Consider the following 23489-nt stretch of genomic DNA (forward strand, 5'->3'; position numbering starts at 1 on the left):
TTCATTCAGAGAAGTTTTACTTATTTTTACTTACTTTGATGTGAGTCAAAGTACAAAGCTGTGACTCTAGTTTCCAGGGGTGTGGCATCTTCAGTACAGAATCAAGAGGAAAGGAAGAGCATTGAAAGTGAAACTCATGCGGGTCTCAAGCACACTCTGGGTAGTCTATAAGCAAGTATGAACTATTTAATGACTTCATAAATTTAAAAGAAACAATGAACTGAAAGCAGCCTGATACTCAAGATAAAATGAACCAGGTTGGCAAAATTTTCAGACAGGTTTCAACAACAGATGTGACTGGGATACATCAGTTTAAAGGTGTGCAAAATGGACAAATGTTCAATTTCCTGAGACCAGAGCAGTGAATTGCGTTGGGCAGTCATGCAGAGGGAAGTGTCCGTATTTCTTGCCTGCTCCAAATACACACACACACACACACACACACACACACACACACACACACACAGATTCTCCTCAGAAAAACCCCCCAAAACCCACTTCTACAAAATACAATATCAGAGGAATGAGACGATGGACTGGTAAACCGGGACAGGAAGTTTGCAAAGACACTTGATAAAGGACTGTTATCTAAAATACACAAAGAACTCTAATAAGTCTACTAAGAAAAGAAGCAACCTTATGAAAAAATAAACACATCACCGAAGAAGATATACAGATGGTAAATAAGCAGATAAAAATTTGTTCAAATTTTATGCCATCAGGGAAATGCAAATAAAGGACCAATGAGATACCACTGTCCCAAATTAGAATGCCCCAAGTCCAGAACATCAAATACTGGTCAGGTTATGGAGCAACAGGAACTCTCATTCATTGCTGGTGGGATTGCAAAATAATACAGCCACTTTGGAAGACAGTTTGGTTGTGTTTTACAAAAATAAAAATAGTCTTACCATAGGTTCCAAAAATTGAGCTCCTTGGTATTTATCCAAAGGAGTTGAGAACATATGTCTACACTAAAGCCCACACATAGCAGTTTATAACAGCTTTATTCGTAATTGTCAAAACTTAGACACCACCAAGATATCTTTTAGTAATGAATGGATAAACTGTGGTGCATCCAGACAATGGAATATTATTGAGCGCTCAAAGGAAGTGAGCTACCAAGAAAGATATGGAGGAACCTTAAATGTATATTACCAAGTGAAAGAAAGTGAAAGTGTTGGTTGCTCAGTTGTGTCTGAGTCTCTGCAACCCCGTGGACTGTAGCCCGCCAGGCTCCTCTGTCCATGGTGAACCCAGGCCTCCCACAGTGTGGGCAGATTCTTCACCATCTGAGCCACCGGGGAAGCCCACCAAGTGAAGGAAGCCATTCTGAAAAGTATATATGATTCTACAGCATGTTCTCGAAAAGTCAAAACTACCAAGGTAGTGAAAAGATGATTGGTTCCTAGAGGTTTCTGAACAAGTGGAACACCGAAGGTTTTATGATGGTGAAACCACAGTGTGTGGTCCTGTAGCGCTGGGATACATGTCATTGTATGTTTGTTCAAGACCATAAAATATACACCACGAGTGGAACTTAATGTAAACTGTGCACTTGTGCAATAGTGACATGTTCTTATAGGTGCATCAGTTGTAACGAACGTACAAACAAACTCGAGTATGTTGATAATCAATGAGGCCGTGCACGAGTAGGGATAAGGGACAAATGGGAAATCTCTGTACTTTGTACACCAGGGCTTCCCTGGTGGCTCAGGGTAAAGCATCTGCCTGCAGTGTGGGAGACCCAGGTTCGATCCCTGGGTCAGGAAGATCCCCTGGAGAAGGAAATGGCAACCCACTCCAGTGTTCTTGCCTGGAGAATCCCATGGACAGAGGAGCCTGGTGGGCTACAGTCCATGGGGTCACAAAGAGTCAGACACGACTGAGCGACTTCACTTCACTTTCACTTTCTGTACTTTGTGCTCAGTTTTGCTGTGATACTAAAACTGCTCTAAAAGGTAAAGTCCATTAAGACACGTTAACCAGTGAGGTCTTCTTTTAAAAGGAAAGGATTTGAAGTCACTTCTATCTGCATCTGTATCATGGGCTTCCCTGCTGGCTCAGTCTGTAAAGAATCCGCCTACAGTGCAGAAGATGCAGGTTCGATCCCTGCATCAGGAAGATCCCCTGGAGAAGGAGATGGTGACCCACTGCAGTGTTCTTGCCTGGGAAATTCCATGGATAGAGAAACCGGGCGGGCTACAGTGCATGGGGTTGCAAGAGTTGGACACGACTAAATGACAAATGGTATCTATATATTATGGGGCTTCCCAGGTGGCGCTAGTGGTAAGAACCCTCTTGCCAGTGCAGGAGATATAAGAGATGTGGGTTCGATCCCTGGGTTGGAAGATCCCCTGGAAGAGGGCATGGCAACCCCGTCTAATATTCTTGCCTGGAGAATCCCATGGACAGAGATGCCTGGTGGTCTACAAATCATAGAATCACAATGAGTCGGACACGACTGAAGTGAATTAGCACATATCTATCATAGTTGACAGTTTTGTTCACTTACGCAGTGCCGTCCTCCACGCTGTCAAGAACCTTGGTGATCAGAATTTGTTTCAAGTAGGCTCTGGGACTTTCTTCCAAGTTGCTTATGTCCCTTTAGTAAGTTTTTAATGCTGCTGATTTCTTAACTCTTCTCAAAAGTCTCATTAGTTGTTTTTCAGATACCATCTAAGATTCTCAATTTTTTTTTTTTTTTTTTTTGTTTTTTTTCCATTTATTTTTATTAGTTGGAGGCTAATTACTTTACAACATTGCTCAATTTTTTCTTGAATGCTTTTTATGGCTGACTGCAGAGTCCAGGACTTGGGTTTGTCAAGCCTTTCTGCAGGAATAATAACCAAGTTAATGTGTGCATGCCGTGACCACCGTCATGAATGCTGCCTGGTCTACAGTAATTAGATGCATCTTTTCAGAGATGTTACAGTGCAAAAAAAAATTCACATTAGAACTGAATGAATTCACATTCATTACATTAGAAATGATGAATTATGACAACTCGGAGTTATTCTGTATGATTAAAATAAGAGTTTTAAATTAGCTTTTTTATTAGAGAAAATATTTCTGTACATAGAAATAAATTATTGGCCTTTAAATTTTAGGTAATGACAGCACTAGTTTATGATTTGCTCTTCTTTTTAAGAAATGTTTTAATTTTTTTCATATGCTTTTGAATTTATCACCAATTTCTAAGCTAATTTTAGTTTATTGTTTATAATTATATATTAAAGAGCACTTCTGACTCACAGGCATCAGTTAATGCTTTGAAATTTAAGTTCTTGACAGATGTAAATTTAAGCATTTAAAAATCTTTTTTAATTTTTTTTTTTTGACAGGTTACAAAGACAGAATTAGAGAAATTAAAAACCAGCTATAGACAATTAATAAAAGAAATGAATTCCGCCAAAGAGAAATATAAAGAAGCTGTAGCTAAAGGTATGGCACAATTAGGAGCAATGTTTATTGTCGTGACTTTTATTTTTATCATTTGAAAGTTATCTTTATAAGTGGTGGAATGAATCCACTTAGAGCGATTAACATATAGGTAAATTATCAAATTATCAAACTGAATGATGTTTTCTTTTTGAGGTGGAAACTGTTTTTGAGTAGTTCATACTAAACAGAATTACATAGTGCTTGTGGTAGAGTGCAAAGAATGTTTGAAATTTTCCCTCAGCCTTCAGACTTACTCATTTAATGTTAAAGAAGAAAAATAAAGTCATATTTGTTTAGAAGACTTTATTGATCCTCTTTTTACCTGTATTTAAGTACCGTTAAAATCACAAGTCATTTTATAGCTTAGTTTTGCTTTTAGAGCTTGATTTTTGTTGTCCTAAAATTTTCATAATATGCTTTGGAAGTAAAGTGGAAAGAGAAACGTTATGTTTTTAACAGATTTCTGGTTATAGTTGTAAATGTGACTAAATAGTCTTCATATTTAGATTTTTTAATTATAAAGGTCTTTTTTTCTTCAGCATTTTTCTATCAGCATTATTAGCAGCTCTTTTGGGGAAGGAAATGGGAACCGACTCCAGCATTCTTGCCTGGATGATTCTGTGGACAGAGGAGCCTGGTGGGCTATAGACCTTGTGCGCACCAGTCACGCACGCTGAGCCGCTAAGCAACAAGCAGCTCTGAAAAAGTTTTACTATGTGCCTTATCTTTCTCTCTTATTACTGTCTTCTGCCTTTGTCTTCTGCTTGAATGTTCTTCTCTTGTGTTGTTGAGGTAAATGAGATGAATAGCTCCCGTGTTTGGATATATTTTGCACAATGAGAGTGGGGTGTTCTTGTTATTCCCAGTAGACTAGAAGAGAGAGGGATTTCAAAGCGAGCTCCCGCTCTCGCTTCCTTGTTTCTGGCCTTTCTGCCTCCTCTTCCCTCCTCCTCCTGCTGTTCCCTGCTTCCCTCCTCTCCTCCCTTCCCGTCCCTGCCCTGCTTCCCTGCCTTCTCCCCCTTGCCCTCGCCTCTCCCAGGACTCCCCAAAGCATTTCCTTGGCATCTCTCACCCTGCCTCTACCCCCCCACGTTGTTTTTTCACATTCTTGTTTCTTGCAGGGTTTCTGCTGCTTTTTTAGGGAAGATGAATTAATATTCACAGTTTGCTCATTTTTACTTATTTTTCTTGTGCCTCAACCGACATTTTGAGACCCTGATCTCTTTTAAATGCAAATTTATCATTTAAAATGCTTTTGTAGTTAAGTTATGTAAGTTATTTAAGTGAAGAAAACAAGAAGTTCAATAGTGGAAAAACCAGACTTTGGAGTCAGTCTTGGATGCAAGTTCCAAATGTAGTATGATTATTTCATAATTTTCAAACTTCATATACCTAAGTATTATTCCTTTTTTGTTTTAAAGAGTGCTTTATGTAATCAAGGAATATTTACTGAGCATTGTTTGCTATCTTTAAGTTGTTGAGATTCAAATATTCAAGGAACTTAGCCATTTCTGGTTGATGTTCTAACTTGGGAACCTCAAGTCTCCTTTTTCAAAATGTAGCCTTTGCTAAGCCATCAAGAGTAATTTAAAAATAGTTTTGTATGTTGAGCATTACTACTCAGTCTGTCAAACAGTAAGTTTTATAAAGTTCATTACCTAATGCTTGGCTAGCATTCTCAAATTTCCTGTAGTATAAATATCCATATTTGAATTCACCCAGAGCAAGTGATGACTTAATTTGTTTATATTGTAGTCCATCTATGTGAAGTATTTCATACTACGTCTATATCTGTTGGAGAATAATTAGTTAGGAAAAGAAATACATTATTACTCCCAAGTCTTTGATACCTACTTTTAATGATAGTTTATTTTTGTTTAAAAAATGAAATCTAATTTTGGTATCATAAATTTTAAGTAGTTCTTGTACCTTATGTTTATGTTATCAAAGATTATTCACAGGTAATAATTGTTCTTTATTACTTTTGGTAAAGATAAAACTCCATTTATTGTGTTGGTAATAAGGAAACTAGAAAATCTGAAGACCGTAGCTTTAATGGATTTAAGAAGTGTATTATTGGACTGAGTCTCCTGTTAAAATATGTGAGCTTATTTATTAATATATTTCCTTTCTAAAGGTGTTAGTGATAGTGTGTGCCTATTTTCAAGAATTTGATTGCTCTCATTAAATCAATTTATAATGTATAGAGTATGTACTTGTAAAATAAGTTCTTATGTAACTATGTAAATGCATGAGACATATGTAAATTTCCCTTTTTATAATCACAACTGTCTTTATACTTGTGTTTATATGAAAAAGTATAAAACTTTACTTTTGAAAACCTGATTTTCAAACTGCTACATTTATCATGGAAATGGGGATTGTTTGTGTATGTGTGAGGTTATTTACTCTTTATAAGGGTGATGTGTGGGCAGATTCTTCCAGCATTTACAGGTTTTATGTCAGAACTGTGGTTTATCTGGGGAGGCCACACCAGGCCATTTCTGGAATGGGCTCTAGGAGCTGCTGGGGCTCTGGCCTTTAGAGTCCTTACTTTAGGAATTGGGAGGTCTTGGAGAAGCTATTTGAAAACCAGTCCAACACATAGGCTCCACCCTGAGAAGACAAGGCCCTGGAGGAGACAGCACCTGGCAGTAGTTCCTGCAGTAAGTCAGGGTTAAATCCTGGATTTGATGGAGAATTGATGTAGAATCCAGGGTTCGGCGACTGCATCTGGAGGTTCAGCAACAGTAGTAGATCAACAGGCAGCCTGGGTTCATACTGACGTTCCAGACTCCTGACCCCTGCTGTATGGATTACACAAAATACTTTCACTTTTCAATGTTAGAATTTATATCGAAGGAACACTGATTTATGTTATCTAATGTAAAGTATAGCATTCATTAGTAACATTAATAGAGCATCATTTTTGCTGGGCTTCCCTGATAGCTCAGTTGGTAAAGAATCCACCTGCAATCTGGGAGACCTGGGTTCGATCCTTGGGTTGGAAAGATCCCCTGGAGAAGGGAAAGGCTACCCACTCCAGTATTGTGGCCCGGAGAATTCCAGTATTCTGGCCATGGAGTTGCAAAGAGTTGGACACGACTGAATGACTTTCACTTTCATTTTAGTTAAATAATTTTTTCTTTTGCAGTATATCCTAAATGTCAAAGGCATTTTATTCTCTTCTATGTTGCAGGAACAAATATTTGTTTTAAATTAACTTGGACTAATTTGGACAGTAGTCTGTTGAGTTTTATTTATAACATGTATGCTGAGAACAACCAAACTAATTTTAGCTTATTGAACTGAAGTTAGTAATTCAGAATGTTTCTTGATAGCATGAATAGTAAGTTCTTGAATGCAGAATACACAGGTTTTCCTTTCCTATTGCATATTATTCTGAATGCTTTTAGTTGATTAAACACATGGTTAGGTTTGCCATAAAACAATTTTGTAAGTCCATAAAGCTTGTATCCAAACTAAGCTTCTGGCATAATGGCCACAAGTGGAAAAACTTGCTGTCACATCCCTCTGTTTAAAATATTTTTAATATTAATCTTTCTTAATATTTTGAACTTCTTTTTTTATATTGGAATAGAGCCAGTTAACTACGTACTACGTAATGACCTTTTCAGGTGGTCACATCATCCTTATGAAGAGTCAGTCGCTATTCAGGAGGACTCCCACAGGATCGTGTTAGCTGTGGACAAAGACGGTTTTCCTTTTCAATCTAGAGGGTTTTTTTTTTTTCTTTTTCCTTGCCTAACTTCCCCAGCTAGAATCTCCAGTGTAGTGTTGAATGGAAGAGGAAAGAGCAAACATGTTTGCCTTGCTGCTGATCTTCGCAGGGAAGACTTTCATCATAAGGATGATGTTAACTATCGTTTCTCAAAGACTTTTCTTTCTGTTGGCTTGAATAAGTTCATTTTTATTCCTGCTTAGTAATGGAAGTTAGATTTTGTCAAATGATTTTTCTGTGTCTGTGGAGATGTGTATGTCTTCTAGTTTGATATAGTGAGTTGTTTTGATTGATTTTCATGTTTTTCAAAGATTATGCCAACCTCACATCTGGGGGATAAACTCCTCTTGGCTATGATGTATTATTATTTTTAATGTTATTTGATATGGTTGGCCAAGTTTTTATGAGTTTTCATATTTGTCTTTGTTTCTTTTAATAGCTAGTCTCATTTCGGTATAATTTTAATACTTGCCCTCTGCCTGATTTCCCCCCTCTTCAATTTTGTAGAAATCCTTGTGTTCAATTCATAATATTTCTTAAATATTGGTAGAATTCACTTGTGAAGCCATGTGAGTCTGCTTGCTTTATTTTTTTCTTTTTAGCTAAAATTTTTAAACTATAAATTCAGTTTCTTTAGGTGGTATCAGCTATTTATTTATCTTTTTCTTTGAGTTTTAGTAGGTTGTGTCTTTCAAGGAATTGTTCGTTTGTTAAATTTATTGGTACTAAGTTGTTCGGAATACTTCCTTTTTCACCCTTTTATAGAATCTGCTGTGATATTTTCTTTCTGATTTTTATTATTGACACTTTGTGTCTTCTCTTTTTTACCTACTCCTTCTGGCTAGAGCTTTACTGGTTTTATTAATCTTCTCACAGGTCAGCTTTAGGCTTTATTTTGTTCCTGTTTTTCTGCTTTCTTTTTAATTGATTTATACTCTGTACTCTAATCTTTGTTTCTTTTCTTCCTTGTGCTTGCTTTAGGCTTTGTTTACACCAGCTTGTCTAAAAGTTTTTTTTTTTTTTATAAATGTGGAAACTAAATCATTGATTTGAGAACTAGCTTTTCTAATACAGGCATTACAGTGCTATGAATTTCCCTAAGTACTGTCTTAGCAACATTCCATAAATTTGTATGTATTATGCTGTCATTTTCCTTTAGTTCAAAATACTTCAAGTATTTCCTTTTGTTTTTTTTCCCCCTTTGATCCATAGATTGTTTAGAAATGTATTAAGTTTCCTAAAGTTTTGACATTTAAAAAAGTCCCTATTTTTTTTTTTTTTAAATTTTTATTAGTTGGAGGAGAGGGTGTGGAGAAAAGGGAACCCTCTTACACTGTTGGTGGGAATGTAGATTGGTGCAGCCACTATGGAAAACAGTGTGGAGATTTCTTAAAAAGCTGGAAATAGAACTGCCGTATGACCCAGCAATCCCACTTCTGGGCATACACACCAAGGAAACCAGATCTGAAAGAGACACATGCACCCCAATGTTCATCGCAGCACTGTTTATAATAGCCAGGACATGGAAGCAACCCAGATGCCCATCAGCAGACGAATGGATGAGGAAGCTGTGGTACATAAAAAAGTCCCTATTTTTGATTTATAATTTAATTTCACTTGTTCTGAGAGGTTTTTTTATGATTTTATTCCTTTTACACTTATGAATATGTATTACAGTGTCCATAGTTGGTTTATCTTGGTAAGTGCTTCGTGTGTACTCTATAAGAATATCTGTTCTGCTGCTGTTGGTCACAGTGGTCTATACCGTTGGCCTGGGCCAGTTGATTGATGGTATTATTAGGAACGTTCATGCTCTTACTGATATTCTGTGTACTTGCTCTGTCAATTATTGAGAGAGGGCAGTTGAAATCTCCCAGTGTGATTGTGTTGTCTGTTTCTTCTCATAGTTTCATCAGCTTTTTGCTTAATGTATTTTGAAACGTGCTATTGAGTGTAAAAAGCAGTCATGATTGTTGTTTCCTCCTGATGCTCTGACCTTTCTCTCATATGAAATGACTTTTATTATCACTGGTATTATTCTTTTCTGTGTTATCTGTTCTGATGTTAATATTAGATATTTTGACTAATATTTACATGGTATTTTTTTAGTCCTTTCACATCAACATTTTTTAGTCTTTATATTTGAAGTGCATTGCTTACAAGCATTGTATAATTAGGTCTTGCTATTCTGTCTTGATAATCTCTACATTTTAATTGGGGTAGTTAGACTGTAACGTGATTGATTTTGACAGCGTTAGGTTTAAATTTGTCATCTTGCAGTTTTTTTCCCCTTTGTTTCATCTGTTTATTCTACTTTTCCTTTTTTCTTCCATCTTTTGAGTTAATTGAAAAAATTTCTTAATATTCCCTTTGTTGTCATACCTCCTTTGCTGTCTTCTTAGCTGTAACTGTTTGTTTTGGTGTTTTATCTTTATTTTACCATAGTGTACCTTCAAGTGACATCATTGCGCCTTGTGTCTAACAAGGAATCCTGACACTGGTTTGGTTCCTGTATTTGTGCTGTTGTTGTGATGTATTTTACTTCTGCATATGTTTTTAACTTTATACTATATTGTTAATATTTTTATTTTTTTTTAAAGTCAGATATCTTTAAAATTGTAATAAAGCATCTTATATATTTATCCATGTAGTCATCTTTCATAGAATTCTTTATTCCATCTGGTATCATTTTACTTGTTCATTTAAGAAGGCCTCGTTTTCTTGCCTCGCTTTTCTCTGGAACTCTACTTTCAGTTGAGTATATCTTTCCCTTACTCCCTTGCCTTTTGCTTCTCTTCTTTCCTTAGCTATTTGTAAAGCTTCCTCAGACAAACCAGTTTGCGTTTTGTTTTCTTTGGGATAGTTTTGGTTACTGCCTCCCCTGCAGTGTTATGAATCTCTGTCCATAGTTTGCCAGACACTTTGTCTACCGGATCTAAACCCTTAAATCTATTCATCACCTCCACTGTATAATCATAAGACATTTGATTCAGATCATGCCTGAATGGGCTAGTGGTTTTTTCTACTTCAATTTAAGCCTGAATTTTGCAAGAAAGAGCTCATGATCTGGGCCATAGTCAGCTCCTGGTCTTGTTTGCACTGACTGTATAGAGCTTCTCCATCTTAGGCTGCGAAGAATATAATCAATCAGTTATACCCAACTGAATGCAGAGTTCCAGAGAACAAGGAGAGATAAGAAGGCCTTCTTAGGTGAACATTTGCTAAGAAATAGGGGGAAATAGTGGAATGTGAAAGACTAGAGATCTCTTCAAGAAAATTGGAGATACCAAATTCCATATATATGTGTTAGCATACTGTATTGGTGTTTTTCTTTCTGGCTTATTTCACTCTGTATAATGGGCTCCAGTTTCATCTACCTCATTAGAACTGATTCAAAAGTAATTAGCCTCAAACTAATAAAAATAATTGGGGAAAAAAAAGGCAAAAAAAAAAAAAAAAAAGAAAATTGGAGATACCAAGAGAACAGTTCATGCAAAGACAGACATGAGAAAGGACAGAAACAGCAAGGGCCTAACAGAAGCTGGAGAGATTAAGAGGAGGTAGCAAGACTATGCAGACCTACACAAAAAAAGGTCTCAATGACCGAGACAACCACAGTGGTGTAGTCACTCACCTAGAGCCAGACATCCTGGAGTGTGAAATCAAGTGGACCTTAGGAAGCATTACTACCAGCAAAGCTAGTGGAGTGATGAAATTACAGCTGAGCTATTTCAAATCCTAAATGATGTTGCTGTTAAAGTGTTGCACTCAGTATGTCATCAAATTTGGAAAACTCAGAAGTGGCCACAGGATTGGAAAACTCAGAAGTAGCCACAGGATTGGAAAAGGTCAGTTTTCATTTCAATTTCAAAGAAAGACGATGACAGAGAATGTTCAAATACCATAAACTGCACTCATTTCACATGCTAGCAAGGTAATGCTCAAAATCCTTCAAGTTAGGCTTCAGCAGTATGTGAACCGAGAACTTCCAGATGTACAAGCTGAGATCAAATTGCAAACATTCATTGGATCATAGAGAAAAGCAAGGGACTTCCAGAAAAACATCTACTTCTGCTTGATTGACTACACTAACGCTTTTGACTGTGTGGATCACGACAAACTGTGAAAGATTCGTAAAAAGATGGGAGTACCAGGTCATCTTAGCTGTCTCTTGAGAAACCTGTATGTGGGTCAAGAAGCAACAGTTAGAAACAGACATGGAAAAGTTGACTGGTTCCAAATTGGGAAAAGAGTATGTCAAGGCTGTATATTGTCACCTTGCCCATTTAACTTCTATACAGAGTACAGCATGTGAAATGCCGGGCTGGATGAAGCACAGTTGGAATCAAAATTGCTTGGAGAACTGTCAACAACCTCGGATGTGCAGATGATGCCACTATATTGGCAGAAAGCAAAGAGTAACTAAAGAGCTTCTTGATGAAGGTGAAAGAGGAAAGTGGCAAAGCTGGCTTAAAACTCAGCATTCAAAAACTGAAGATCATGGTAACTGGTTCCATCACTTTGTGGCAAATAGATGGAAAAAAGGAGAAACAGTGGCAGATTTTATTTTCTTGGGCTCCAAAATCACTGTGGATGGTGACTGCAGCCATGAAATTAAAAGACACTTGCTTCTTGGAAGAAAAACTATGACAAACCTAGACAGTGTATTAAAAAGCAGAGACATCACTTTGCCAACAAAGATCCATATAGTCAAAGCTATGGTTTTTCCAGTAGTCATGTATGGATGTGAGAGTTGGACCATAAAGAAAGTTGAATGCTGAAGAATTGATACTTTTGAACTGTGGTGTTGGAGAAGACTCTTGAGAGTCCCTTGGATTGCAAGGAGATCCAACCAGTCAATCCTAAAGGAAATCAACCCTGAATATTCATTGGAAGGACTGATGCTGAAGCTGAAACTTCAGTACTTTGGCCACCTGATGCAAAGTGCCAACTCATTGGAAAAGACCTTATTGTTGGGAAAGATTGAGGACAAAAGGAAAAGGGGGCGAGAGAGGATGAGGTGGTTGGATGGCATCACCGACTCAGTGAACATGATCTGAGCCAGGCTGTGGGAGGTAGTGAAGGAGAGAAAAGCCTGGCGTGCTGCATTTCATAGGGTTGCAAAGAGCCGGACACTACTTAGCAACTGAACAACAGCAAAGTCTGCAGGTGGTGAATTCAGCTTTTGTACGTCTAAAAAAGTTTTTATTTCACCTTCTTTTTTTGAAATATATTTTGTTGGGTATAGAATTTTTTTTTGGCAGGTTATTTTTTCCTTGTTAGTTCTTTAAAGATGTTGCCCTTTGGTGCTCTGAAGGAGAAATCTGTGCTTATCATTTTCTTTGTGGCTGTACGTGGTTTGTATTTCTTTGGCAGCTTTTAAGGTTTCTTTTTTATTATTGATTTTGAAAAATTTTATTCTGATACTCCTTTATGTAATTTTTTTCTCTGTTGTGTTTATGGGTTTTGAGCTTCTTATATCTGAAAGTTTATAATTTTTATCAAATTTGGAAAGCTTTCAGCCATTATTTCTTCGTGTATATTCTCTGTCTGCGTTTCTCTCTCTTGTTTCCTTTGGAGACTCCAGTCCATGTACATCATGCTGTTTGTATTTGCTTACAGCCTTCTGATGGTCTGTTTACTTCCCCTCTTGTCTTGCTTTGTTTCTGTTTCATTTTGGTTAGTTTGTATGGTTATAGCTATAGTTTTACTAATCTTATCTTCTGCAGTGTCTAACCTGCTTTTAATTTCATGCACTGTATTTTTCATCTCAGGTATTATAGATTTGCCTGAATAATTATGATTTGGGTCTTCTCTTCAGTCTTCCGTGTATCTACTTGACACATCCACCTAGATTTTAGAGTCTTAGTGGGCTTTACCATTCCTTCTCATTTGTTCGTAGGGTTGTATGAGTTTATTCATTCCCAGATTTTGTTTGTTTGTTTCACTACCATCTTGTTTATATTGTAGAAAATATGCATCATCTCTGTCTGTATACTTACATGCACATCCTTGTTTGTATGCCATGTTAGTACCTTTTTCAAAGTTAAAAAATACTTTTAAAGAGTAAATGCATGCTAATTTTATAAAATATAAGGAATCCTATATAGTATTGAATTAAGTGAATTTAAATATGATTTTCCTTTGAAGTTCTATAGTTTGCTCGAAGATATACTGAAATATTGGAAAAGATATTCAAAACAACTGCCTCACAGCTGTGTGTTCTGATAGCTAGAATTACACTAATGGTTTTATATTTACTAAGGCTCAAAATACCCACAAAGACATTTGTGGGGCTTCTCTTACATGGGTGGGAGTCTCAATGCTTCTGCTTTATGCACAGCATATTCAGAAAAGACAGGATGAGCTCTTCCACATTATATATGCCCATACCAGTCAGTCTAGAGAAGCTTGTGAGGAACATTCTTCATCAGCTTTTATAACAAGAGAGAGGAAACAAACTCTTTTTCAAATTCTTTTCTTCTCTATGAGAAACAGAGGGGAAAACTAAGGGATTGGTAAAATACCTGATTATCTACAAGTCCTCACTTACCCAAAGCAGACAGAGTGCAAGCGTGTCTACTGCTTGAGCTGTGGGGGATTAGTTGGAAGTCTCATTCAGAAGTAAAATTTTCTGTAATGGGAAAGTAGATTTTCTTAAATTGCCTCTTCATGCGTTATGAATGGTTCTGTGATATATTATAGCCAATTAAAAGTGATTAGATCCATTGAGTTGTCTCTTTGGAGTACTTTAATTATGAAAACCGGTTTGAAATGAGTCCAGACTTGAGACAGATGGTTGAATTTGTGTTTAAATAAATTTAAATCTTAAAAATGAATGAAACTTAGGAAAAGCTCTTTTAGTTGATTTCCTGGAGTCCACTAAGAATGGCAACTGACTTTCTTATTTGATAACCCCTAAATATTGGGGATTTAAAAAATTCAGAATCATGTATGAATGATGTATGGAGGCCCTCTAGGAAAATACTCTGAAATTCAAATTATCTCTCAGTTCAACATATGGAAGAAATGTGTTTTGAATACAGAATTTACTAAAGACCAAAATATAGTTCAGGCTATGTTTTTTGGTTATTGGTCTATTGAAATGAGCTGAAAGTGGGAGGTTTTTCTCTTTTTTTGAATCTACTTACTTATATATATTAGCAGCTAACTTAGGGCATGAATGCTTTTCAGTGTATGGAACTTAATATGATAGGACTTTTACAAAGTCATAAGGAATAATGGCACTCTTAATTATTAATCTAATTTACATTGGATTAAAGCTGTATAAATTGGAATGACAGTTATAATATTTGCATCAGATGCTGAGGTATTGTGTGGGATAGGATCTGCTATGTGATTCATTTATATTCTTCAGATAACTTCCTAAAAACAATATGAAAGTAAAATAATTTGTCCCTACTTTGCTTAATTTTATTAAGTAAATAAAGCTAAGTTTCATATACAACAAGATTAAGAGAAGTTATATTCTTTTGCTGATTTTCCTCTATATTTTGTAGGTGAGCTCCTTAACAATATTAGTTTTGGACTTGATTACTAGAAAGATGATATAAACAGATGCAGAAGGTAAAATTGTAATCTTTCTCTAACTTTTAATTTAAAAAATTATTTAAGTTTACTTTAAAAAAATAAGCACTGTATCAATCTCTGCATTTTCTTGTTATATACCAGGCACTGTTATTTGTATAAGTGATACTGTAGATAACGGAGCACATAGAAATCCCTGCCTCTTGGAGGTTGTATTTTAGAACCGAAGCTAGCTAATTAGTAAAATAAGGAAATGAAACATACAGTATGTTAGGTGGTAAAAGGTGTGATGGAGAAAACCTGGTAGGTAGATAGGATGTAGAGGATGATCCAGTGAGGTGTCGCAGGGGAAAAGCATTTAAATGAAGGGTGAAGAGAGAGGGAGTGAACATGTGGTTTCTGTACTCCAGACGGAGGAAAAGTGGAAGCAGAGTCCCTGAGATGGGAGCGTGTCTGGAGCCTCTGAGGACTAGCAGGGTGCCCGTGTGGCCGGAACTGAGGGGAGGTAGGAGATGAGAACGGAGAGGAAGAGCGGTGGTAGGTGATAAGGGGAGGCACACTTTATGCGGGGTCTTGCTGGGGCTTCCTCAGTTGATAAAGCATCCGCGTGTCGGGAAGATCCCCTGGAGAAGGGACAGGCTGCCCACTGCAGTGTTCCTGGGCTTCCCTGGTGGCTCAGCGGGTAAAGAAGCCGCCTGTAAGGGGGGAGACCTCGGTTGGGAAGGTCTCCTGGAGAAGGGAAAGGCTACCATTCCAGTGTTCTGGCCTGGAGAACTCCATGGACTGTATAGTCCATGGGGTCACAAAGAGTCGGACATGACTGAGCGACTGTCACCTTCACTTTGCTAGTGGAAAGCCATTGGAGGGTTTGAGCAAAGGAATGACATGAACTTTGTTTTTTTCTTCAGAACTCAGCTTTCTTTATTTTTTAATTTTTATTTTTTCCAATTATTTTTATTAGTTGCAGGCTAATTACTTTATAATATTGTAGTGGTTTTTACCATACATTGACATGAATCAGCCATGGATTTACATGAACGACATGACCTTAAGTTTTAAGAGAAGAATTCTGGTAGCTTTGTTGACAATAATATGAGTGGTTTGGGAGGGATGGAAGTATTATTACTTCTAGGCTACTGGAGTAATCCGGGCAAGGGCTCATGTTATCTTGGACCTGGCTGGCAGCAGCAGAAGTGATGAGAAGTGGTCAAATTCTGGGTATATATACACAGCTGATTCTTGTTGTTTGTGGTAGTTATATTCTATGAAATCAATGTGAATACTAAATTAACTTTAGCTGATTACTGAATCATTGCCCTGCGTGAGGATAACATAAGAAGTTGGATCCCTTTAAGCAGGGTCACAGCATTTTTGACAATTGATCAGTACATCACTTTATGTTTTGTGTGCTTCTGTTTAAAGACACCTTCTTTAATGTATCTTGTTGACTCATTAACATTAAACTCACAGCTAGCAGTGTTGTAATTCATGACTCAACACAGCTATCTAACACATACTTGCTCCATAAGGCACATGGCAGACTTCTTGAGCATAAAAGCGCCAGGCAGCACTTCAGCACAGTGCTTGGGGATCATTTTAAACAGCCAAATTACCAACAAAAGGATCATTAAAAAAAAAACTTATGCTTTTAAAAAAAATTTATTTATTTTAATTGGAGTCTAATTACTTTACAATATTGTAGTGGTTTTTGCCATACATTGACATGAATCAGCCACGGGTGTACATGTGTTCCCCATCCTGAACCCCCCTCCCACCTCCCTCCCCATCCCATCCCTCTGGGTCATCCCAGTGCACCAGCCCCGAGCGCCCTGTCTCAGGCATCCAACCTGGGCTGGCGAGCTGTTTCACATGTGATAATATACATGTTTCTTTATTGATTTTTCTTATTGTGTAAGTATACCTGCTTTGAAACATACATATTAAAGCCAAGTTTTTTTTCTGTCATTGAGACTTTTTATCTGTAGGCTAAATAACTGAATTTTTAGATATAATGAACATTTAGATAAACTTTTGAGCTTTAATGAGTTTTTACAACTTTCTATTTTTAATTTTGACATTATTTCAGAACAACAGAAATTTTGAAAGATGAATACAAAGAATTCTCATATATACTTCAGCCATATTCTACAAATATTAGTGTTTTAGCAACTGTACATGAGAAGGAAGCTGAAAACTGGTTCCTCTGTCTTTTTGACATGTTCCTGTTATTTGTTGAACACTTATTTCCTGGCTCATCTTATGCTTTTCCTGTTCTAGGTTTGGCTTCATTTCTCTAAGGATCCGTAGCTTTCACTTAGTGGAAAATGATGTTTAAAAGCCAATATTTGGCCCTGGGTGTGCTCATTGCTACCGGGGTGTCTTTGTTCATGGTCCCTTCAGCCAACAGAGATGGGAAATAAGCAGGTTCACACACACATACAGGCATGCATCTGTGCCTACTTCTGTGTCTGTTGCTCTATCTATACTGAAACTGAAGTATTCACATTGCTACTTCCAATTCTACTCAAACCCCAAACAGTTCGTTCTGTCTTTTCCTATTTACGTATTTGCAATCTCCTGCTTTGACAGTGAGAAACCTGGCTGCTATTATTCACAGTGTACTTACCTGTTCAGTCCTAAAAGGTGATTTCAGAATTGCTAACTTATGCCACTGAAAAAAAGAAACCTACTTACTGTAGTTCAGTATTTGTTTAGACCTCTTTTTGCCTTTTGTCTTCCACTGTGGTCAGATATTGTTTGTAAAATGACTTGGGTTAATCTTTTTACTCCCCACTCTTTACATTACAGACTGGGAAATACAGCTTGGTTCTTGTTGTTCAGTTGCTCAGTCATTCTGACTCTTTGCGACCCCATGGACTGCAGCATTCCAGGCTTCCTTGTCCTTCACCATCTCCTGGAGCTTGCTCAAACTCATGTCCATTGAGTCGGTGATGCCGTCCAACCGTCTCATCCTCTGTCGTCCCCTTCTCCTCCCACCTTCAATCTTTCTCAGCATTGGGGTCTTTTCCGATGAGTTGGCCCTTCACATCAGATGGCTGAAATGTTGGAGCTTCACCTTCAGCATCTGTCCTTCCAAAGAATATTCAGGGTTGATTTCCTTTATGATTGATTAGTTTGACCTCCATGGAGTCCAGTGGACTCTCAAGGGTCTTTTCTAGCACCACATTTGTTTCTATTGTGTCCCATTTTAAGATGCTCTTCCTCTCTTACCCTAGTTGACTTTCTTTACTTATTTTGTTAATGGTTAGACATTAATGGTTCTAAAAGTCAGGACTGTATAGAACTATATACTTAGAGAACCGTTATCTTCCTCATTTCTGCTTCTTTCTTATACAGAAATCATAGTATTATGATATGCTTTTTTATTTTGATTTTCCACCTGACATTATGTCCTAAAAGGTTACAATATTTCAGTTTGTAAATTTCTTTGTTATTCTTTTTAACCCCTGCATACCACTTCATTATAAGTTATTCAGGCACTTTCCTATGTATGGGCACATTTCAGTTTTTTCAGTTATTTACACTACTACCTGAATAAACTTGTACATAAAGTTTTTTTTTTTTAATTGTTGAAGTAATATCTTTATTTTTGAAGCAATATCTTAAGTATAAACTTCTAGAAGTGTGAATGTAGGGTAACAATATAAATGTGTATGTAGTTTTGTTAGATATTGTCAGATTACCTTCTATAAAAATTATACCAATTTACATTCCCACCAACTGTGTATAAGTTTCTCCATATCGTTGTTAGAACAGTGTTTTTTAATTTGGTAGGTTATTTTGATTTACATTTCTTCTACTATAAGTGAGCTTGACCATCTTTTCATATCTTTAAAGGCCATTTATTTACTTATTTATTTTAAAGGCCATTTAAAAGTAATTTTTAGTGAATTCTTTTGCCCTTTTTTTAAAATTGAAATTTGATTTTTTCCCCTGTAATTTAAAGAATTTAAAGATATATTACAGTGAATAGCCCTTTTTCTATTATACATGGGACATACGTTTTCTGTGAGTCTGTTGGTTGTTGTTTGACTGTTTATAGTCTTTTTTTCTATAAATGATGATATTCTAGCTACTCATAAACAAACTGAGAAATAAACTGTCCTTTGTCTCTGTCCCAAGAGTCTTGTGTCTTTTGCCCGCATCCATGAAATTGAGGCAACCCAACTTTTTACCTTGCCGAGTAGGGTACAATCTCATACCTTTCATTTTCGTGACAGAAATATGCGTCCTTTTATTTTTAGTTGTTTTTCTGTAGGATTTTTTCTTCTTTCCCTTCTCAGAGTTCTTTCATCTTAACCGTTTCTTTCTCTGAAGAGTCACCTTTCCAAGACTGCCTCCCTTGTCTTTCACGTGCATTTTCAAGTCCCTTTCTTGAGGTCAGTTCTGTGATCAGCCATTACCCTTTTTCAGTGTTTTCACAGGTAGGGTAGACCTCCTTATTCTCATGTGGTTTTAGATGAGTCTTAGGCATACTGCTAGCTCTCGTACGCCTCTCTTTTCTCTTCAGTGCATTTTTCTTTTTATTTCCCCTTTTTTGCCCTCAGAACAGTCTTTGGTGCCCATGAAGGCTTGCAGTGGGAGGATGCAAGATCATTTTCAAAGATTTGATGTTATACGCACTGCAAATTTAAACTTTGAACATTCTCTGTTATACTGAGGGTGCAGGTTTTATTTGTTTTTCTTTTTGTTCTTTATTATGTTTTTAGATAATATGTGGGAGATTCAGAATTATGCTGCTGCCCATATTGTAGCTACTCAGAATCCCCCCAGTCATAGCATTGTTATTATAGAATATAGATTTACCATGAAATACCATTCAATATGTAGGTTATTAAAAGACTGTGGGTCAATTGCATCTAGCAGTCACTATGTACAAGGAAATGATATTGCACAGAGCTAGGGAACTTGCTCTTTATATTGAATTTTTAAATATCACTATTTTAGTTCTTTGAACAGTTTAAAACCTGTGATGTTTTTCAATAAATATTTCTTGATTGATACATAAAATTTTGTTATACTAGTATGGATGCATCTCTTACATTTTTTAATACTTTATAGGAGCATATAATCAAAAAGGCTGTTTTCAGCTCTCCGAATTCTGTCTTCTTTGTCATTAACTGTGCGTTTGGCAATTTTCTTCCATTTAATTTCCATCACAACCCAGTGGATTGAGTAGGGCAGACAATTTAACTCCCAGGATTAAAAATTAGAAGCTGAAATTTATATTAAATGACTTGCTTGGATTGTACAGCTAATCAAAGGAGAAACCGAGATGAAAAGTGACTTCTTAACTTTGTTATTGTCAGAACATCACTGAGTAGATAGCCTTTTCATTGTTCCCACATAGCATACTTGTTCCTACTTTAGCTTCCATGAGAAAAAAACACATGCAGATATTTGGGCCAAGTAACTTGTAAGTTAAGACGAATTCTTGTTCATGTTCTTCTTACTCAGAGCAATAAGTATTGTATAGTTGAGGAGGAATGTTTTGAAAGAAAGGAAAAATGTAAGGTGGTAAAACGTTTATTTATCCACATCAAAGCAGAGACTACTTGCAGGCAAGTAGTCTTTACTTTTGGAAAATAATCACTTCTCATTTGTTACCCGGAGGCTTTTCACCATAATATTTAACAAATGGTAAATGCTTCAGAGGTTTTTAATAAAAAATACTTGACTTTCTAGACTAACTTAATGACTAGTCTAGCCTGTCTCCTGTAAATGTCAAACATCCGTAATTGAGTTTTGCTAGCTTCGTAATATTGTTTGTGGCACGACATGGTGTGTACACACTGTGTTATTATAAACATTAAATGGATTTGTCAACAAGTGGAGGAAAAAGAATTGTAATTTAGTCTCTCTGTGAATTTTGTTATGTGGAGGAGGAAAAATTGGATGTTTTCCTCCCTGTTAATTGACACATAGAATGACTCCATGCCCTGCTTCAGTGCTTCTTGTCATTAAAAAAAAATAAAAGCATGCATCAACAGAGGTATGATTCTGTGTCTGTCATTAGGATTTATTCACTGTGTGTAGTTCACATTAATTTTAAGCTAAGGTATGGTTATTTAAAAGTTAGGAAAGTATAGTGTTGATCTGAGATATTCTGAACTAAAATGCTATGCAGCAGGAATCATGGTGCATAATTTTTTGTAATATATTTTGTTAAGTGAATAGAATTTAAAAAAATTTAGTTATAACTGGTTTTCACACAGTATTACTATTTCTCGAATTTACTTACATAGTCTCTTTGAAACCCTAAATATTTTTTTAAAACAAATCAGGTAAAAGTACAGTAGACTCTTTTCAAATCATGGCATGTTTTTGATGTTTTTGAAACTTTTTATTAATATCTACAAGGGAGGAAGTATAGGGTGCATGCATAAGTATAACCAAGTACACGAGTGTCTGTGAGCATAGAGGACAACAAACTATACTAAGACATTCCTCTGATTTATTTCAGCTTTACACCCAAAGCTATTTTAAATGAAATTTGCATGTTATGTATTATTATTATTGTTTTAATATAATGGATTCTACCTTGGATGTCTTCAAAGGCTTTTAATCATTTTCTAAATTTGCAGACAACTGCTGGTAGGCTGTTTATAGACTTTGGCTATGATACCCTTCTTCAGATTGTTGGTCATACACTGTATCTGATCAAGAGAAAAAAATTAACTGAGACGTTCTCAAGTTTTCTAATATTATTTTGGATTATAAAATCTTAGTGAGCCAAGTGTGGTGTATTTCGTGAATCATTTCTACACCAGCTAGAAAGACAGATGGGTCATGTGCAGCTTAAAAATCTGTGCAGATAGGAGGACAGATGGGTGGTTTAAATGTCTCCATGAAAATGTGTGTGTGGAAAGCTTAACTCCTGAAGTTACACTCAAAAAATCTGAGTAATTAATTGGGAATAATAGAGTTTATACAAAAAACACTATTTTTTAAGGAGGGAAGTAAAATATGGAATCATTGAATTTGCTAGTTATAATTTTAAGCTTACAATAAAAATCAACAAACTTTAAACTTATAATAAAAATAAACAAATTAGAATTCAATTAGAATGCAATTAGAATATAGTCCTCAAATAGTGCTGCCTTGTTTTCTGATTATGGACATGTGGCCTCTATAAGACTTCTTTATTACTTGGAGTTAATTTAACTGCCTAATTGTACGTGAAATTTTGACATGTCTGTTGTCAGAATTTGTTGACTATCAAGTAAGAGCACCATGAACCTGCCTAAAAATGATGAAACCAAACCAAACCCAAACAGAACCAACTCTAAGAAAAGGACCTTAGAAAAAGGGCTGCTCTGGCAACTTCTGCAGCAAATGTTCATGGACCTTCACTGCAGCAGGTGTTGAGGCATTAAGGTGACTTAGCTCCCAGCTGAAAGATCTGTTCCTGTTTGATTGGGTTTACAATTTAGATCTTGGGTGACAGCTTTGTATGGGAGTCTGCCTGAGTTGTGTTGGTTGGTAGAAAAGGGGGTTGTTATTTTAGAACAAGGCTGCAGGACTGATCATAGATGTATCAATTGTACTGGCTTTTGGAGAGTTTTTTAGAAATGTATTTCTGCAAGAAGTTTGTTAAGTAGCAATGTTTATGGGCAAATTATTTATACAGGATATTCAATGAAGAAATGATTAAAGTAACTGAACGTGTAAGCAGATGTGTTCCTAAGAATGTTTAAAATCATTTGTGATTATTATTACTGAAGTGTCTTATTAATTGCTAAGTTAAAAAATTAACCTTCATGTCATGCAGAGTAAGTTACAACCACTTTAGGAATTTATATTAACAGAGGACAAAAATTTATTGGTTTCTGAATGAATATTTTTAAAATTAAAAATTCAGATGATTTTTTTTTAAAAATCACAGCATCCTTCTTAATAAGGGTAAGAATTTTTTAAATGAATTTCTTATTTTAGTTATATATTTTAAAATTTATGTGATTATTTACTAGTTCATGGCATATAATACATTATCCTGTGTGTTGTGATCAAAAAGTAAGAAAACCTACTTCTCTGATAGCTGGTGTTACCTTTTTCTGATCTCTTCAGATCAGAACTGAATTAATATGTTTGCACCTATATGCCTGCTGTAGTATTAGGACCTCCTTCCAGTCAGCTCTGAAAGGGCTTAGGAAAGACCTTCTAGTGATTAGATTATTTTCTCATCAACAAGTTCTTTATGTTATAAAGTGAATAGGTTATCCAGGGAAGTATTTTGTGAATAATTTGGATAATCATTAAAACATCCTCGTGTGCATGAATGAGCTGATGTCTGTAACCGAAGCCCCGCCGTGTTGTGTGCAGCTTCCCTGGAGGAGTCAGTGGCGGCCCTAGTCTTTGGAAACACGAGAATTTGTTGGTGATTGAGACATGCCAGTTTGCTGGAAGAATTTGTGTGCTTTTTCACCAGCTGAGTGTGGTTCCTTGCCGTCAGAATTAGCAGCAGTGATGAGAAAGACAGAATTGTTCCAGTTCTGTTGGTCTGCCTGAGGAAGTCTGATGTCTCCTCTCTGCAAAAACTCTGGTTTGTTCTCTGCTTTTGGCCCTGGGCTGGGGACTTTCTCCAACAGGAGATACTTTTCAGACCCCTGTCTATAGGGAGCACCCAAGCGGGTGCTGAGCCTAAACAGAGTGGGAGCAGAGAAAAGCCTCCGGCGTCAAGAATTCTCAACATAAGATTTATTTGGGGGGAAGGATTCGTTTGGTGAGCTCTCCT

General features: G+C 36.4%; 1 protein-coding gene across 1 annotated transcript in view; it reads left to right on the forward strand.

The window, feature by feature from the left end:
- FER (FER tyrosine kinase) overlaps window positions 1–23489 on the forward strand; it is a 418591-nt gene that overhangs the window by 64078 nt on the left and 331024 nt on the right. The window contains exon 4 of the mRNA XM_070462680.1: window positions 3345–3444. Within this exon, the coding sequence (XP_070318781.1) occupies window positions 3345–3444 (100 nt within the window). The remainder of the gene's footprint in view (window positions 1–3344; window positions 3445–23489) is intronic.

The sequence above is a fragment of the Odocoileus virginianus genome, unplaced genomic scaffold (genome assembly GCF_023699985.2).
Source record: "Odocoileus virginianus isolate 20LAN1187 ecotype Illinois unplaced genomic scaffold, Ovbor_1.2 Unplaced_Scaffold_8, whole genome shotgun sequence".
In the NCBI taxonomy this organism is placed as follows: Eukaryota; Metazoa; Chordata; class Mammalia; order Artiodactyla; family Cervidae; genus Odocoileus; species Odocoileus virginianus.